At 56.3% G+C, this 18,247-nt stretch overlaps 2 protein-coding genes across 3 annotated transcripts; both read right to left on the bottom strand.

The window, feature by feature from the left end:
• Positions 1–1,137: 1,137 nt before the first annotated feature.
• On the bottom strand, positions 1,138–10,468 carry CLK3 (CDC like kinase 3). Of its 2 annotated transcripts, none has more exons than XM_033070873.1 (13): positions 10,418–10,468; positions 10,017–10,165; positions 7,820–8,027; positions 5,958–6,051; positions 5,635–5,701; positions 4,697–4,813; positions 4,339–4,505; positions 4,159–4,253; positions 3,366–3,495; positions 2,849–2,931; positions 2,468–2,547; positions 2,291–2,381; positions 1,138–1,507 (listed from the first exon to the last, which is right to left on the bottom strand). In XM_033070873.1, exons 2-13 carry the CDS (start codon positions 10,163–10,165, stop codon positions 1,322–1,324), a joined length of 1,467 nt encoding a protein of 488 aa, XP_032926764.1. In that variant the 5' UTR covers positions 10,418–10,468; the 3' UTR covers positions 1,138–1,321. The 2 variants fall into 2 exon arrangements, with proteins under 2 accessions (XP_032926764.1, XP_032926765.1); XM_033070874.1 differs by lacking the exon at positions 10,418–10,468 and adding an exon at positions 10,310–10,334.
• Positions 10,469–11,783: 1,315 nt separating this feature from the next.
• On the bottom strand, positions 11,784–16,286 carry LOC117001991 (synaptotagmin-5-like). The gene is made up of 5 exons (XM_033070762.1): positions 16,274–16,286; positions 13,940–14,679; positions 13,377–13,542; positions 12,146–12,312; positions 11,784–12,025 (listed from the first exon to the last, which is right to left on the bottom strand). The coding sequence occupies exons 1-5, from the start codon at positions 16,284–16,286 to the stop codon at positions 11,873–11,875; spliced, it is 1,239 nt and encodes a 412-aa protein (XP_032926653.1). The 3' UTR covers positions 11,784–11,872.
• Between the last annotated feature and the right edge of the window lie 1,961 nt (positions 16,287–18,247).

The raw sequence follows: 18,247 nt of genomic DNA, 5'->3' as shown, positions 1-18,247 counted from the left end.
GGGCTGTGCCCTGGCTGGTGCAGCCCTGGTTCCCCTCAGCAGGAGCAGGGGCTGTGCCCTGGCTGGTGCAGCCCTGGTTCCCCTCAGCAGGAGCAGGGGCTGTGCCCTGGCTGGTGCAGCCCTGGTTCCCCTCAGCTGCTCTCAGTTTGTGCCCCACGGTTCAGCCCCAGCTGAGGCAGCACCGACCAGGCTGTGGTTCTGACTGGCACAGGACAGCAGTGTGGTGGTTATTCACAACACAAACACAAGGTTTCCCTCTGCCTTTCTTTGGTTTCTTTGGCTGTTTCCTCGGCTCTTTACCCAGGTTAAAAAGGTTGTTGCTGTAGTCAGTGTTAGCTTTAGTCGCCTTATTTTCCCTCTCTTTGCTCAAGACACTCAGTAGGAGACTTGCTGTTTCAATTTCTGCTTTCTGCAGGTTTTTCCTGCCCTTTGTGGGTTTGGCTGTTGAGCTGTAGCTTGTACACAGGGAGCAGGAGCAGGGCAGGGACAGCCCAGGCTGCCCTGCTGGAAGGCTCTGGAGCAGGTGCTGCTGTTTGTGCAGGGATGGAGTTCTGGGAGCCTCGAACTGAAAAAATAAAGTGAACAGCGTTGCACAACAGGAGGGCTCAGCCCCTGGGGTTGGGATTCCTCATCCCAAATCCCTGCAGGGTTCAGGCAGCGTGGGGCTGTGCTCACTGCCTGCTCCATTTGGGTGTGTGGCTGTCCTCCCCCTCCCAGGCAGATGTTTCTTGGCTCCACACAGCTGGAATGTGAGGTCCCAGCTCTTGTGGAGCACTCAAGAGACCCAGAACAGGTCTGGGTGTGCCAGAGTTCATCCTTTAACTGTGTTTGGGACAGTTCCTACCCCAGCAGCACAGGAGCTGCCCTGGCTGCTGCTCTGGTGACAGGTGCCCATCACTGCCCTGTGGCACTGCTTGGTGTCCCCACGTGTGACCTGATGTTTGTAACCACCAATTCCTGCCACTGCTGGGGGCCATGCCCTGAAATAAAGTGCAACTCTTCATGTGTGCTACTGTGTGCAGCTGTTTATTTGTCTGCTCTCCTTCTGGAACCTTCCTGCTGCCCCTCACCCATTCCAGGTCATTTTTCTTTTGCAAACCTGGGCCAGCACAACCCCACACCTGCCTACAAGGGAAGTATCAAACAATAAGAAACACTTTATTTTAACTTTACAACATATAAATAGACAAATCTGTGCTTTCCAGTAGAGCTTTCCTTCCACCTCCCCTCCCCAGGGTCCTTGTGCCATGAGCTGCAGAGGCCTGAGGGATCCAATCCCGAGGGATGCACTCCCCGTGGATCCATCCTGGGGATCCCTCTGTCATCTGCTCAAGTCCCGGCCGGTGCCACGCCCGCACAGCATGCGCTCCTCTGCCGAGAGCCCGGCAAAGAAAGGGTGCAGGAGGGCCTGGGAGAACGTGATCCGCTGGGAGGGGTCGAATTCCAGCATCCTCCTCATCAGGTCAAAGAGCTGCGCGTGCTCCAGCGAGTCGTGCAGCATGTAGGTCTGAAAGGGACAGGGGACACTCAGCACGGGGACACAGAGACAGGATGAAGGGCTGGGCTGGGCTGCCTCCCATCCCAGATACAGCATCATCCCAAATACAGCATCCTCCAATCCCAAATACAGCATCCCCACCCCAAATACAGCATCCTCCTGTACTGCCTCCAATCCCAAATACAGCATCCTCCTGTACTGCCTCCAATCCCAAATACAGCATCCTCCAATCCCAAATACAGCATCCTCCTGTACTGCCTCCAATCCCAAATACAGCATCCTCCAGGACAGTCTCACATCCCAAATACAGCATCCACATCCCAAATACAGCATCCTCATCCCAAATCCAGCATCCCTCTGTACTACCTCCAATCCCAAATACAGCATCCTCATCCCAAATACAGAGCAGCCTCCAATCCCAAATACAGCATCCTCATCCCAAATAGAGCATCCCCACCCCAAATACAGAGCAGCCTGCCATTCCAAATACAGCATCCCCCTCCCAAATACAGCATCCCCCAGAGCAGCCTCCCATCCCAAATACAGCATCCCCATCCCAAATACAGCATCCCCCTGTACTGCCCCCATCCCAAATACAGCATCCCCCTGTACTGCCCCCACCCCAAATACAGCATCCCCCAGAGCAGCCTCCCATCCCAAATACAGCATCCCCCTTTCCCTACTCCCCATCCTGCCCCAGCCAGACCAGGATCACTGCAGCTGAGAGCAGCTCCAGTGGGAATCCCCATCCCTGAGCCCCACCCCCTGCCCAGGGGAGGGAGCAGCTCCTACCCTCAGGGGTTTGCAGTTCTCCTGGACGTATCTGCCATCAGACGTGTTCTCATCCCACACCAGGCTGCCATTGTGGAAGTATTTCTGCTTCCTGTGGGGAAGGTGGGGATCAGGCAGGATCTCTCCCTCCCTCCCAGGCAGGTGGGGCCTGGGCTGAGCTCAGGAGCAGGCTCTTACCGAGTTTTGTGGACCATGTGAGATGGGAGCGGCCCCAGGATTTTTTCCATCATGACAAGGTGCTCCCGGTTCTCGTGGGTCTGTGAAGGAGCAGAGCAGTGCTGGGTTAATCACAGCTTGGGGAGTTCATGACAAAAGGTCTGTCACCTCTGCAGGGACAGGGGAGAAATCCAACTCCTCCTGTTTTGCTTTTCCCTTTCTTCAGAGAACAGAAGTAACCCAAACCCAGAAATTATCCCAACTCTGTCCTCCCTGCACTCCTCAAACCAGCCCTGTTCCAGGGCTCATTTTCACACTCGTCATTTTTAGTGCCTGCTGTGTGTTTCCCTCCCCTCAACCTAATCCTGGATACAAAAGGTTCCCAGGGACCAGGAATCTTACCTGGAAGAGCGTGAAGCCACGGTAATACTCGAACAGAATGCACCCAGTGCTCCACACATCACAGGGCTGTGCCCAGCCCAGCTCTGCAAAGAAAACCAAATTAACTCCCCAGCAAACCCCACCACATTTCTGCTTCGTGAAACAACATTATATTACATTTATGATAGGTATGGGACATGATTTAAAAAATTTAAGTAGTGTTTTTTTCAGTGCTCATCTTTGTTCTTTTTTGTGGTTTCAAGCAGTGATTTCCAGTTAGGCAGTAAGTGCCACACTGAAGGTCATGAGAATTTAATTATTAAATTAAAAACAGAAATATTATTTCTCTACCAAACTGTTCAGCATTAAAAGACCTCATAACGAGCTAAATTCATCTCCATTTTACTCCCTTCTAGCTGGTTGCCAGAAGTGTTTGCTAAACATTTTGTACTTCGAATAAGATTTAATAAAATCCATTTCCTTCCTGTATTTTTGAATCCTGACTCTAAAATAAAAACCCAAAGAACTCAGTTCTCACCCAGAATCACTTCTGGGGGTCGGTAGTGCCGGGTGGCCACGATGGTGGTGTGGTGTTCATGGTCAAAGGTGGCGCTGCCAAAATCGGCCACGCGGATGCTCGTGTTCCGGATGGACTTCTGCTCACAGCTCTGCAGGGAAAGCACAGGGCCAGGCTGGGACAGGAGCTCCAGCAGGGCAGCAATGCACCTCCTCACAGGGATGGAGCTGTGGAGCTGCAGGAGTGCTGCTCTGCACCTCCTCACAGGGATGGAGCTGTGGAGCTCCAGGAGGGCTGGAATGCACCTCCTCACAGGGATGGAACTGTGGAGCTCCAGGAGGGCTGGAATGCACCTCCTCACAGGGATGGAGCTGTGGAGCTCCAGGAGTGTTGGAATGCAGCCCCTCATTGCGATGGAACCCTGGAGCTCCAGCAGGGCTGCTCTGCACCTCCTCACTGGGATGGAACCCTTGAGCTCCAGGAGGGCTGGAATGCACCTCCTCACAGGGATGGAGCCATGGAGCTGCAGGAGTGCTGCTCTGCACCTCCTCATGTGGATGGAGCTGTGGAGCTGCAGCAGGGCTGGAATGCACCTCCTCACATGGATGGAGCCATGGAGCTCCAAGCTCTGAACATCCCAGGGCAGCATTACAGAAAATCCCTGAACTTAGGGGCAGCCTGAATGCTTTTGGAAGGCACAGCAGGAATAAGAAGCCTGACTTCCATTTTGTTCCCACGTCCCAGGTTCTCAAGGCCTGGACAGAGCAGGGAAGATCCAATTTCTGCAGCCAGAGCTCCTTGGAACACAACCCACCTTGTTCTCGTTGTACAGCGTGTCAAAATCCGAGTTGACAAACAGGATGTTCTCTGGCTTGAGGTCGGTGTGAGTCAGCTGGTTGTCGTGCAGAACTGCACAGAGGGAGGAGAAATAAAACCCAGCCTAAGAACCAGAGAGAAGCACGTGCACAGCTGAGCCCAGCCCAGGGCCACTCACATCTCAGGGCATGGCACAGCTGGTAGGCCATGTGCCGGATCTGAGGCAGGGGGTAGGGCTGGAAGTTGTTCTCCTTCAGGAACTCAAAGGTGTTCTTGCCCAGCAGCTCAAAGGCGATGCACATGTGGCCATGGAAGTTGAACCAGTCTGACATCAGCACGCACAGGCTGGGCAGGGACAGAGAGGCAGGGGTTAAGCAGGCTCCAGGGATGCCACTCTGCTGTTCCTGGCACTTCAGGAGTGGCTGGTGAGCCCAGGGAGACGCTTCCTGCTTTTCTCAGCCACCTTTGGAGAGCTCCCCAATTCCCCCTCTCCACATCCTCAGCCCCACATTGCTCTGTGTGCACTGGGAACTCACAACTTGTTCTCCTTGTCCTTCTCTTTGATTTTCTTCAGGACGTTGATCTCCAGCCTGGCAGCCTCTCGGTATTTCCCAACGTTCTTTATGATTTTCAGTGCCACCTGTGATTTGCCTCTGGAAAGGGAGGAGACAGAAGGATGGAGTCAGAGAAAAAAACAGTGTGCTCAGCCCATGGAGAGAGGAACATCCTGTTACTCCAGGCATCATTTGGCCCCCAACAAAACTCTGCCAGCCACGGGTGCTGCTGGGCAGTGGAGAATTGGCAGTGACAGCTATCACTCCAAGGGACACTCCTGACACAGCAGTCCCTCAGCTCTCTGTGACTCCAGGGCCACCTCCCCTCCCCAGGCGTGCCAGAGAGCCCCAGGGAGGCAGGAGAGCCCTGCAGCAAACTGACCCCAGGGCTCGGGGCCAGACAAAAGGTCAGGAGGGCACTGGGGTCAAATGTAACCACGGGGAGGTTAAAGGAGAGAATGGAGGAGTGCCCTGGCAGATTAGGAGGTCACAGGGGCCACCCCTCAGCAGGAACTTACTGCTCAACTGCCATGGCTGGGGCTGGGGGGATCAGGCTGGAGATCACGGAAAAACTGAATATCAGGGGAAAGCTCTTCCCCAGAGGGTAGTGGAGCACTGAGCAGGCTCCCCAGGGAATGGGCACAGCCCCAAGGCTGCCACAGCTCCAGGAGCTGCTCTCTGAGGCCCAGGGTGAGATTGCTGGGGTGTTGGATTTGGATGATTTGTGTGGGTCCCTTCCAGCTCAGGATATTCCATTATTCTATTCCGTGACGCCCTGCTTCCCTTAACACAATTCTGTAGGGGGCTGAGGGTTGAGCCAGGCCCCTTCCCCTTGCTCTGAGGAAGGCAGTGACACGTGGAAGGTGACAAACTCGGCCCTGTGGAGCCCAGGAGGGACAGATGCAGGGAGAGGTGCCCACCTGGCGTGGTCCACACACTCCACCACCTTCCCAAAAGTGCCTTCGCCGAGGCTGCCGACGATTTCATCTAGGAGAGAAAACAGGAGCGGGTGTGAGCCTGGGGGGGCTGGGCCAGAGCTGGGCTCCTGCCAACTTCACACCAACAAAACAGTCCAGGCAAACAAAAGAACTGTCACCGCTACACTCTTTAAAACTCTACACTCTGCCTCAGGCAAGTTACTGGTGAGCAAATCAAACACTAGAGACCCCTCGAGTACGGGCCGAGAGATCTGGGCTAACCCGGGGTAAAAGTAGAGGTAAAGTTTTACGAAAGGTGGCTGTACATCGCTCCTGAAGCCAATCGCCGATCCTGCACACCAGGTGACCTTCCTTGTCATCTTCCACGCTCCTGCTGCGCTTACTGCTCTGCTGGCTTCTCTGCACTCACCGCCCCCCGGGCCAGGCAGAGGTTGCAGAGACGACGGGGCCGCCGGTGGGTGGGTGGATGGATTTTCCAGATCCCAGCATTTCATAAGGCACACAGCATATATAACGATAGGGATATTGCAAGGGACACGTCAAGACACAAAACTGACTTCAAAACAGAAAAGTCATCAACAGCTACAGAGGTACGGCAAGAAAACTTCTGGCATTAGCTACAGCCCCTCTTCCAGGATGGGAAGCTGCAGCAGGAATCCTCTGTTCCCCAGAGGCACTGGGGAGGAGGCCTTGGCCAGCAGAACGCCACCTCTCTGCTGGCAAGCACTGGGTTTGGACAGGCTGCCCAGTAGAAGCTGCAGTAGCAGTTTATTTCCTCTCTGTGCATCCTGTGCCTCGGGAAATGCAGCTCCAGCTGCCCAGAGCTGTGTCCAGCCCTGAAGGGGAACTTGCTGCCACACCTATCCTACATCCACGTGCCCATCTGGCTGCTATGCTGGGGCACACAGGCCTTTTTGAAACTGGGAGAGCTTTAGGAATAGCACAGGTAAATCAATCCCCAGGGAACACTTCAGGCAAGCTCTGAGGTGATGTTCACACCCTGCTACTGGCAAGCTTCTACTGGAAAACCAGCCCAATGTTCCTGCAAGGACCTGGGGGCCACAAAGCAAGCTGCCCTAATTCCTCACCTTGTTCTAGTCTGCTTTCAAAATAGTTACAATCCCTGCAGCCAAAGGAATTCACAAAAACCTTTGACATTTCCATGCCTGAGCTTCTAGCAGGCTTCTCTTCTGTGCCACTCACCCCCCCCCAGCAGGTCCAAAACAATGAGTTAAGATCAAAACTCCCCAAAACATCAGCTGGAGCAGAGGAGAAGGTGGGAGGAGAGCCAGGACAGCTGTGAGGTGTCAGAGAACTGAGCTCCTGCCAGCCCAGACCCACACGGCATCACCACCCTGCACTTCCAGCACGGCCCTGGCTCCCTCAACACCCAAATTCCAACCTTGGCTGGAAAGGAATCAAAAGGAGGAGCTCAGAAGTTCCCAACCATGCAGATTATCCAGCTGCTGGGATCAGAGCTGGCCACTCAGCTGTGGGAACATTCCAGGTGGGAGGGGAGCGTTCCTCACAGGAAGGAAGAGCTGAATTGCTCGGTCTCACACCTCACACCACTTCCAGGGCATTCCTGGGACAGCCCCCCCGCCCAGCTCCACACATTCCCAGGTAATCCCTGGAGGGAATGCTACGTTTCAGGGTGAAGTTTGCTTCTGAGAAGCTGAAATCCAAGTGGGAACAGGTGAAGAGGATACACAAGGAGAGTGGGAGAACTAACAGGGCTGAAAAACATCTCTGCAGAGCTGGGCCAGATCCCACCCAGAAGGGGATCCAGGCACAGAGCCAAACCGAGGAATGCTGCACACCAAACCCCCCAGAAGCAGCAGCAGCTGCAGGCAGAAGCGAATCCCTGGATGAAGTGGAGCTGTACGGATCCCTGCGAGCAGGGCTGGCCCTGGGCCAGCATCACATGAGTGCCACTGGAAGCTCTCCCTGATCCCTTCCCCAGCCCTAAAGAACACGGCTTAGCTCCCTCACAGATTAAGGCTACAAGGGCTGGCCTGCAAAACCCAGCAGCTCCCCGCCGAGCACGACACAGATCCGGGACTTCACAACAAACACGAAAACAGGGTTCAAGGTACTCACCAGAGCGCTCAGGGCTGGAAGGAGGCAAGAACAGTTAAAGCCTGAGCTGGCTGTGGATGCTACTCACCGAGGAGGCACTGCTACAAGACCTGCTCCTGCGTCTCCGGCAGTGGTGCTGGTATCTCCTGGGCCGGTGCTGCTCCCTGCCCCTGGAGCGCCGCCAGGCGCGCGGCCGTGCCGGGTAACACTCCTCCCCGAAGGACGGGCTGCGCTCCTCCAGCCTGCAGGCATCGCTGTCCCGCCGGCACCGGCGCTGGTAAGGCATCCTCTCATGGCTGCAGCACAACAGGAGCGCCCTCAGAGGCTGGCAGAGCCCGGAGAGCTGGGGTTGGGGGTGCTGGAACAGCCCCGCTGGAGCTAAGCCATGGATTGCAGCATCGGCAAGCGTCGAGGCCCAGCTGCTGCAGGGACACCCCAACAATTCCAGCCTGTCTCCTGGGCAGCCTGCTCAGGGCCTGCCTCATCCTCTGGAGAAAAGCACCTGTCCTAATGTCCATCCCTAATGTTCATCCCTGACACAGTGCCCTGCTGTTCCCTCGGGACCTGTCACCACAGAGAAATCCTCCTGCCCTGACATCCAGAAAGACTCAGGATCCCTGGGGCTGGGCTGCCTCCCATCCCAAATACAGCATCTTCTATCCCAAATACAGCATCTTCTATCCCAAATACAGCATCCCCCATCCCAAATACAGCATCCTCCAGAGCTGCTTCCCATCCCGAATAAATACAGCATCCCCCATCCCAAACACAGCATCCCACAGGGCAGGGAGTGATGCTCCCACTCCCCTGTGGCAGGAGCTTCAAAACTTTCTGCACCTCAAACCCTGACCACTGAGGAAAAGTTCTGCAGAGAAAATAGTGTGGCATTCCCACATTTTAGGGAGCTGGGGGAAAACCACCCTGAGAGCTGCAGCTGGGCTGCCTGCCTTGTTGTGGACTCCCATCCCTGGAAGTGCCCAAGGCCAGGCTGGACAAGGAGCACCCTGGACTAGTGGAAGGTGGCACTGGATGAGCTTAAGGTCCCTTCCAACACTCCTTGACTCCATACTGAGCCACCTGTGCCAGCACACACAGGTGTTTGTCACCGTTCCTCCTCCCTCAGGAAGGTGCCTCATTAGTTCTTAACCAAACAAGGAGCAGCAGCAGGGCTCTGGTTGTCACCCAGGGGGGACAGGAGGTCCCAGGGCACCAAACCCTCAGTGTGCAGCTCCATGGATCAGCAAGAGCCAGAAGGAAAATCTGTCACTGAACTTGAGCAACAGCCTGCTGGGACAATGGCCAAACTCTGCATCAGGAAGGGCCAGGGGACCTGAGAGCAGGCTCAGCTGTGTGGGTATTGACACACAGGTGTCACACACGAGGTTTTGGGCACATCAGCCACGAGAGCAGCTCTCCCTGCTTCTGCCAGCATGGACCCCAACACACCTCAGTGTGCTTTGGATGGACACAGAAAACAGAAATAATGACCTGAGGGACTCCAACACTCAGGTCTCCTCAGAGAAGCTGAGACTGAAGGGACAAAGTTGTTTTCACACAACAAAAGGCTGCTCTCGTCCAGATCTGTTCCAAATTACCCATCAGATAAAAAAAAATAAAAGGGAAAAGCCCATTACATGCACCAGCTCTATTTCACAATCCACCTCCTTCAAGTAAACAAAAGCCAGGCCGGGGAGAGAAATTAATCTGGAGAGCATTCCAGGAATTTAAAGATGAGCTCAGCTCCCGCCTGGCTGCACCTGCCCAGCCCAACCAGTGGAACCACACCAGCCCCAGCAGCAGCAGCAGCCCACGGCAGCCTCTGTTCCAGAACTCTGTCCTTACCAGAGGCTTCCAGCACCTAATTGTCCCTGGGGAAACGCTGAACAAAGAGAGGCTCAAACGTAAAATCCCGAAGCAAAGCAGCAGAGATCAGTAGGATCCCTCAGCCAGCATCCTTTCTGAGGTGAGGGAGGAGCGCAGTTGCTTTAAATCTGACTTTAATCCCGTCAGAGAGAAGCGGGCTGTCAGGAAAGGCTTTAATGCCTCTGCAGCATGGAAACGTGATTCCAGTGCAGGCTGTTCCCTCAAACGCGATTCCAGGGCAGGCTGTTCCCTCCTTAACATGCCAGCCGTGGCTTTGGGAAGAACTTGAGCGTGGCAGTGAAACCACGAACACACACACCAACAATCCCTTCACTTCCACCGCCGCGACTTTGGGGTTTAAGGGTGATCTGCAGCTCATCACGGGATTTTTTAGGGGACAGCCCTGCCCGCAGCGCTCTCACCTCCTGGATCTGGATCTCCGGGACAGATCCCTGCGGGGCGGGTACCGCAGTCTGCCCTCGTACTCCCTGCTCCGCGACCGCCGCCGCTTCCACCGGTGCCCCAGCTCGCCGTCCTGCTCCGGGGACCGGAACCTCCTGCAGTGATGCATCTGCGGGGACAAGAGCACGGTGGGGCTCAGAGCGCTGGTCCCGGAGCCGCCGGAGCCGCCGGAGCCGCGGGGCCCGGCCCAGCCCGCCCGGGGCTCGGCGCTGCCGGAGCGCTCGGCCGGGGCCGGGGGTTGCGGGGTCGTTACCGGCGGGCCCGCCCGCTCCGCCCGTCACCCTCGCGTCCCCTCCGTGAGTGCCCTCCGTGTGTCCCCTCCGTGTGTGCCCTGTCCCCGCCGTGTCCCCCCCGGCCTCACCGCCGCCACTGCGGCCGCGCTCGGCGGGTGCGGCCCGGCCCGGCCCCTGCGGCCCCGCAGCGCCGCTTCCGCTTCCCGGACGGGGTTAAACCCGCCCCGACGGGCCGGGCTGTGATTAAACCCGCCTCAAAGCGACGGACTGGAGTTAAACCCACCCCGACGGGCCGGGCTGTGCTTAAACCCGCCTCAGAGCGACGGGCTGGGGTTAAACCCGCCCCGACGGGCCGGGCTGTGCTTAAACCCGCCTCAAAGCGACGGGCTGGAGTTAAACCCGCCTCAGAGCGCCGGCACGGGGTTAAACCCGCCCCGACGGGCCGGGCTGTGATTAAACTCGCCTCAGAGCGCCGGCACGGGGTTAAACCCGCCTCAAAGCGACGGACTGGGGTTAAACCCGCCCCGACGGGCTAGGCCGCGACTAAACCCGCCTCAGAGCGATGGACTGGGGTCAAGCCCTCCCCGACGGCTTGGGCCGCGACTAAACCCGCCTCAGAGCGATGGACTGGGGTTAAGTAAGTCCCGACGGGCCGGCCTGAGGTTAAACCCGCCTCAGAGCGATGGGCCGGGGCTAAATCCTCTTCAGACCCATGGGCTGGGGTTAAACCTGCCTCAGAGCGATGGGCCGGGGTTAAACCCGCCTCACACCCAGGGCCGGGGTTAAATCCGCCTCAGAGCGCCGGGCCGGGGCGGGCCCGGGCTAAACCCGGCCTGGAGGGACGGGCCGCGGTTAAACTGGGACTGCGAGGGGCGGGTGCGGTCGTAGCGCTCTGGGCCAGCTTGTCCTTCCTCACCGGCACCATCCTCACCCTCAGCGCGGCTCCCACGCTCAGGGCCATCCTCAGCACGGCCTCATCACCTTCCACACAGCCCTGACTGTGCTGCAGCCCAGAACCCTGGGATTTGGGGGATTTCTGTGCTTTCTGCACTGACCCCCTGGAGAACACTGCTTTGGACCTGAAGGCTTCCAAATCTGAGTGATGGAGTTAAAGTCACAGATGTGCAGTTAAATAGAAGTGTGTGATTTTACATGGTGAAGGGGTTTAAATTTGAGGGTTTTATAATACAGTAATGGGTATGGGACAAGATAGAAGATTTTGAGTGTTGTCTTCCTTTCTTCATGGTTTCAGGCAGTAGTTTTTGGTCGGACAGTCAGTGCTGCACTGAGAGTCACAGGAATTTGGTTATTGGCTCAAAAGTATAAATAATACAGGTGTTAGTTCTTTATTGGACTGTTTAGCTTTAAAAGACCTTGTAACTAGCTAAATTCACCTCCATTTTGCTCGCTTTTAGCTGGTGGCTGGAAGTGTTGCAGAACTCTCTGTATTTTAAATTAGATTCAATAAACAACCAAGCCTCAACACGAGAAAACTCGTCTCCTTCGCGTTTTTAATCCTGGCTCTGAGTGAAGACAGAAGAAAATGAAGAGAAGCCACCAATTCAGTGGTGCAGACACCAGCATCATGGGGATGGATGGGGCTGGATGTGGTGCCAGCGCTCTGACTCCAGCGGTGCCCGGCTGCACATGTCCCTCCAGTGCTGCATCCCGGCCTTGGGGACAGCTGGTCCCACCTGGACACGGCCCAGCGCGGAGCCGCGGGCGTGGAGCCGAGCCTGGGGCGGCACAGGGCAGGGAGACATGGCTGGTGACCTTCTCTTCTCCTCAGAGGAGCCCTCCCAGCCCAGGAACCTCCCCTGGGTGATTCCTGCATGTCACCTCTGTCACCTCCTCACCTGCATGACAATGAACTCCAAGGCCAGCTCCTGCTGCTGGGTGTCCCCGGTGGGGATGTTGAAGAGGAAGGGCGTGTTCCACACGGGGTTGTAGCTGCTGACAGATTTGGTCTCCTTGGTGTCGAGGATGTGGCCGTGGTGGAGGAGGTGCACGATGACATAGTGGCCTGGAAATGGAGACAGAGCTCTGGAGGGGTTTGAATCCCAGAAATCTGGGATTTTGGAGCTTTCTGGCACTGACTCCCTGGAGAACACTGCTTTGGACCTGAGGCCTTGCTGAAGGCTTCCAAATTTAAATGGTAAAGTTAAAATCATGGGTGTGGAGTCAAATAGAAGTGTGTGATTTCACATGGTGAAGGGTTTTAAATTTGAGGTTTTTATAATACAGTAATAGGTATGGGACAAGATGGAGAATTTTGGGTGGTGTCTCCCTTTTGGTGCTCATCTTCCTTCTTCTTCATGGTTTCAGGCAGCAGTTTCTGGTTGGACACTGAGGGTCATGGAATTTGGTTATTGGATCAAAAGTACAAATAATATAGGTGTTAATTCTCTATTGGACTGTTTAGCTTTAGCAAACCTTTTAGCAGCTGGATCTGTCTTCATTTTGCTCACTTCTAGCTGGTGGCTGGAAGTGTTGCTGAACTTTCTGTACTTTAGATAAGATTTAATAAACAGCCAAGCCTGAACAAGAAGTTCCTTCGTGTATCCTGGCTCTGAGTGAAGACAGAAGAGACTCCAGACAAACCACTAATTAAGTGGTGAAAAACAGCACCTTTGTTACAGAGAGGGAGGCTGGCAGCTCCCAGGTGGTGCCTGGGGGGCTGCAGGACCCCCGTGGGGCTCTGTGGAGCTGTGGGGAGAGCACAGAGCTCCTGAGGTTTCATCCTTCATGAGAGCAGGGACCTCCAAAGTCCTCAGCTCACATCCTAGAGAGCAGGGAGAGCCACAGGTGACAATGTCCAGCAGGACACAAAGCCACCTGCTAATTCTGGACCATCAATAAATACATTTCAAGCACTTTGGGGCCACACTGGAGATACCTAGATCTGTTTTACGTTCTTTGTGCTCACTTTCATCCACTCACAGAATCACAGAATGATTTGGGTAGGAAGGAGCTCCAAAGATCATCTCATTCCAACCTTCCCCCACACTTTGAGAGGGAGTAAGAGAATCTGCCAAGCAGAAGGAGGGGGAGCCGTTCCCTGTGCCACCTGGGCTCGTCCTGCCCTACCTGGGGTGCCCGGCAGGCGGGAGAGCCGGCCCAGCGCCTCTGCCTTGCGCAGCAGCACCTTGATGCGCCCGGCCGGGGCCTGGAGCTGCAGCAGCAGCAGGAGCTGGCCCAGGGCTCTGGGGGGCGAGGAGAGGACGCTGCAGCTCAGGCCGTGGGCACCGCGGGGCTGGAATGGGAGGAGAGAGCAGGAGATGGTGTGAGAGCTCGTCTGACCTCATCCTCCTCCGACCTCATTATCCTCTACCTCATCCTCCTCTGACCTCATCCATTCTTTCCTCCTCCAACCTCATCCAGCTCTTCCAGCCCAGTGATGCTCATCCCCCAGCAGGTCAGAATGAGACAGCAAGGTGGGTTTGATGCTCACCAGCTCCGTTTTACCCCTTCCCCCTCAGCACCCCCTGAGGATGAGGAGCAAAACCTGGGATGAGGCACTGCCACGGGCTTGCACTGCCATGGACACACCAGGGAGCTCCTGATGGTGCTTGTGGGAGGCTCTGCCTCAGCCCGTCGGGTTCCAGGGCTCTGAGATCACGCAAAGCTCAGCCCAGACGCTGAGTGCTCACCTTGCTGAGCTTGGTTTTGGTGCTCGCCAGCTCCCAGGAGTAGCTGCAGGGGGCGCGGGGGTCCCAGGAGGCCTCGGCGCAGGGGAACAGCACCTCGCCCACGAAGGAATCCCGTAGGCTCCGTGCCCTGGCGTAGACAGCAAAGCGCAGGGTGCAGCTGCGCAGCTCCTCCGGGCCGTGCGGGCCGAACCGGCACCGGCGGCCGGGCCGGACGCTCCTGCAGCGCACGGAGCCGCGCCGGGCCAGCGGCACCAGGGCCACCTTAACCCGGGAGCCCTGGTGGCCCTGGGGCAGGGGCGACACGCCGAGGACGGTGACAGTGAGGGTGGCCTCGGGCACGGAGTAGCTCAGCTCGCAGCGCAGCCGGGGACGCGGGGGCGAGCCTGGCTCGGCGGGGACCAGCGGGCTCCGATGCTGGCAGAGAAGCTCGGTGCCGGCGATGGTGCAGCGGCGCTGCCACAGCCCCGGCAGCTGCGGGAGGAAGGGGAGGAAGGGCAGGGATGCTCTGCCCTGGGAGATCTCCTTGGCCCGGGCACCCAGCGCTGGTCCCGCCCGCTCCTCGCGGTGCTGCTGGACCGGCACCGGCACCGTGGCCGCGGGCAGAGCCGCCCCCAGCTCCACTCGCTGCCGGCCCAGGGGGCGGCCCGGGCGCCGGCGGTGCCACCAGCACATGGCACAGCCCAGGAGGACGCCGAGGCAGAGGAGGGACAGCTCCGAGCCGAGGGACAGCTGCAGGTGAGCTGGAGGGAGAGATGGGCGCTGTTAGCCCGGCTCTGCCGGGTGCACCCCGCCCCCGGGGATCCCTCCCTGTTGGAGTCTGAAACAAAGAACTCTGAGCGCCTCAAAAAAAATATAAATCAACAAGTGTCAGCGAAAGCTAAAAAACATACCAGTGTAAAAAACAAGTCTCCAAAACCGTAGTGTTAAACATCATATAAATATGGTCAAAATATTGCTTACACTTTTTAAATAGAAAAAATAGACTATATGTGTAGTTTATAGATTAACTAGCGTGCTAAAACCCCTAAAATTCTAATAGGTTAAAAAGAAATAGTTCAGATTCGTATTTTTAGCTTATTAGATAATTTGTATATAAATATCTATACATTGGGGAAAGATGCTTTCTCTCTCTCTCTTCTCTCCCCTCACCACCATCACCATTGCCCAAAAGAAAATAGAAACTGTGGCTGCAACTTCATCCTTCCACCAGGAGCTGCTTCCACTTCTAATTAAATCCTTACTTCTATTTAAAACTCTATACCAAAAAAACTTTTAACGTGGACTTTAACACTTAAGACCCTTTACCTTTCTAGACTAACGTGCCTTTACAATAAAAAACTTTATAACAACTAATAACTACTCAAATATTTAAAAAAACCCAAAACAACCCAGCAGCTCCCGGGGTTGAGCTGGAACATCCCAAAGGCAGCAGGTGGGACAGGAGCCGTGCTCGGGCAGCCTGACACGGCTGTGGGCTAAAACAAACCCGGAGCGATAAGGGCTGCGCTTATCAGCGCTGCCAGGCTGCCACAGCTCGGCCACCACCAGCGGCCTCGCTGGGGGCTCCGAGCGTGTGCAGGGCCAGGGAGGCACCTGCGGGGGGAAATCTGGCGTGTCCGAGCTGGATTCAGCCCCTGAGGTTTGAGACAAGCCAAGCCTGGTCCCAATAGAGGGGAACCTCCTTCCTGAGCTGAATTTTGTCCCTCCCTCCGCAGGGTTTCGGGATGGAAAGAGGGCATCCCTGCACGCCTTTAGGGAACAGAGAAGCAACTCCCGGACATCAGGGCTGAAGCTGCTTTGGAATTTCCTGGGTTTCAGAGGTGGCACCTGTGTGACTGTGCTGGCAGAAACCTCCCCGTGCCCAGAGCTGGCTTTGCTTCCAGCGCTGCAGTGAGGGATTAAGGAGAATAGGGCCGGGAGCCAGAGCTGAGCCGGGTTCCAGGAAGGGATGGGATGTTGGAAGGAGAAAAGCAGGCATTGTCTCACTCCCTGCCCAGGTGCCTTAATCCGAGCTGGGCTCTCCCCAGCCCTTTGTTGTTTGTTCGGGAGCCGGGTCGTGCCTGGGATGAGCTGAATGGCGGCGTTTAGGGAGGGATGGAGCGGAGTGGAAATGGCTGGGAATTTCCCTCGAGGGATTCTCCTCCAGCCCAAACTGCGCCAGCTCCGGGAGGGCCGGAGCGTGTCCGGACACACGGACACACGGACACTGGGGGAGCCGCAGGGCTGCGGGGTGGGAATAGGAATGGGAACCTTTGGCATGCCCAGCTCCATGGGGGCTGAACTAAGCCCGGGTGTCCGGGGCAGACCCCAAACCCCGCGGGGACCCCACCTTACCTGCTGCGGGCATCGCCGGGGCCGGGAGAAGTCCTGGAGAAGCTGGAGCAGGGAGGGGTGGGCAGGACGGGAGGGGAGGTGGGGGCAGAGGCTGGGATAGGTTGGGAGCGGAGCTGGGGAAGAAGGGCAGAGGTTCTGGTTCCATGCGGTGAGCTCGGGGGGAGGATGGAGGAGCAAGGTCGAGGGCTCCATCCCCTCGCCGGAGCCGGCCAAGGCAAGGCTGGGACGGGAGCGACTGGGAAGGCGCTGCCCAACTGGAAGAACAGCAAACAGCGGAGCTGCGGGGAGGCACTCGAGGCGCTGCTTGTGCGGAGCAGGTGGTGACAGAGCAGGGATTTGGGAGATTTGGGCAAGGGACGGGGCGGGGACAGCTCCAGCGACAGCCTGGAAGCGCTACCAGCCCACAGCAGTTCGGCCCAGCTCTGAACTGGGAGCTCCGGGCCCCTGCAAGGACAGGGCCCAGCCTCTGGAAATAGCTTTAACAAGAAATTCCCTCTGGGAATTCTTTAACAAAGCAGGCAGGAGGGTCACGGTGTGAAGAGGTAGAAGTTTATTGGAATATAAACATTCAGATAACCTGTAAGATAGAAAAAACCCAACAACAACATATACAGACACTTGTTGGAAGGAGACGTTGAGGTATTTATCCACCGCCTAGGCTATCACATTTGCTTTTTATTTACTTATTTTATTATTTTTTTTCTCTTTTAAATAGGTAAGAAAACTAGTTAGCAAGGCTGCTGCAGCTGTTTTGGAGAGAACATCTGAGCGCAGTCCCGAGCAGGCACACGCAGCCTCCCCTGATCCCACCCTCCCCCCGGGGCTGCTTTTCCCCCCTGGAAGCGCCGGGGGATCGAGCTGGGGGTTTGAGGCTGGTGTGTGGAGCTGGGGGGAGGATGGAGGGATGCTGCAAAGCGGAGCACTGCCCTCGAGAACAAACCCTGAGTACCGCCCTGGGCTCAGCCTCCCCCGCTCTGCTGCTGGTTCCCAGCACCCCCAACCCAAAGCCTGGCAAGCTCAGCAGGAGACCCGCAGCTCGAGGCTGCCAGGGCCAAAGCCAGGCTGAGGGAAAGGGTTAACTCTTCACAGTCTGGATGGTCCTTGTCGCCCTGGGCTGGCAAAAGGACCGGTTTATTGTTGCAGCTTATTTAACTGAGGTATCTGTTACGCTTCCCCACCTGATTCTTTCCCTGAATTGGATACAAAACAATCTGTTAGTCCCTGGCTAGTTCCAGTCTAGGTTGAGTAAAGCTTATAAACATTAATACTCTAGTAGTGTCCAAGCAGTTCAGTGATTCGAGTGCCTTTCTGTGCAAGAAAACACGACGTTAGCAAGTGAGACAAAGCAACCCCACCCCGGAGCAGCCGGGAAAAGCAGAAAGTGCCCCAGTCCCACTGAGAGGAAACAGCCCCAACCCCACCCCCGAATAAAATAAAAAACAAACAAACAAACAAAAAAAAATCATCTGATTGAGTCCCAGCAGCGGGCTGGGACAGCGGGAGCATCGCCCTCAGGACATGTGCATTCCCTCCTCCTGATCCCAGAGAGCCCTCGGGGGGCAGGAAAGCCTCGGGAAAGCCAGCACAGCACACAGATCCCAGGGCCAGGATCACTCCTGGCCCCTTCTCCCGCGCACATGTCCTGGGATGATGCTGGAATTCTGCTCCTGGAGGGTGGGGAAGCCACTGCTCCTCTGCTCAGCCTTGTTGAACTCCCTGTCTTTGGTGATGCGTTTAAAAGCGAACACAAACAGAAGCAAACACAAAGTCAGCAAACCCACCTATGAAAACCCCCAAGCGATAGGATATGCCAATACTTCCTCAAGAAGGTTAAAAACAAACCAACCCAACACAAACAAAACCAACCCAACAAGTACATATCTGAGGTATTTCGTCTGCTCAAAAAAACCTGACTTGGGCCCAGAGCACGGGAAGGATGGGCAGGAGGGATGGGGAAAGGGGACAGGGACACGG

Source organism: Catharus ustulatus, chromosome 12 (genome assembly GCF_009819885.2).
Source record: "Catharus ustulatus isolate bCatUst1 chromosome 12, bCatUst1.pri.v2, whole genome shotgun sequence".
Classification (NCBI taxonomy): Eukaryota; Metazoa; Chordata; class Aves; order Passeriformes; family Turdidae; genus Catharus; species Catharus ustulatus.
This window is presented reverse-complemented; position numbering and strand designations above follow the sequence as displayed.

Excerpts from the sequence above, each read along its gene's own strand:
- LOC117001991 (XM_033070762.1), bottom strand. Across the intron at positions 13,543-13,939 it reads CCAAAACCAAGCTCAGCAAG|CCCCGCGGTGCCCACGGCCT; the intron begins GTGAGCACTCAG and ends CTCCCATTCCAG. Across the intron at positions 12,313-13,376 it reads CCGCCTGCCGGGCACCCCAG|GCCACTATGTCATCGTGCAC; the intron begins GTAGGGCAGGAC and ends CTCCATTTCCAG.
- CLK3 (XM_033070873.1), bottom strand. The coding sequence starts at position 10,165 with ATGCATCACTGCAGGAGGTTCCGGTCCCCGGAGCAGGACGGCGAGCTG. Across the intron at positions 4,506-4,696 it reads AAGGACAAGGAGAACAAGTT|CCTGTGCGTGCTGATGTCAG; the intron begins GTGAGTTCCCAG and ends GTCCCTGCCCAG. Across the intron at positions 2,548-2,848 it reads GTGGCTTCACGCTCTTCCAG|ACCCACGAGAACCGGGAGCA; the intron begins GTAAGATTCCTG and ends GCTCCTTCACAG.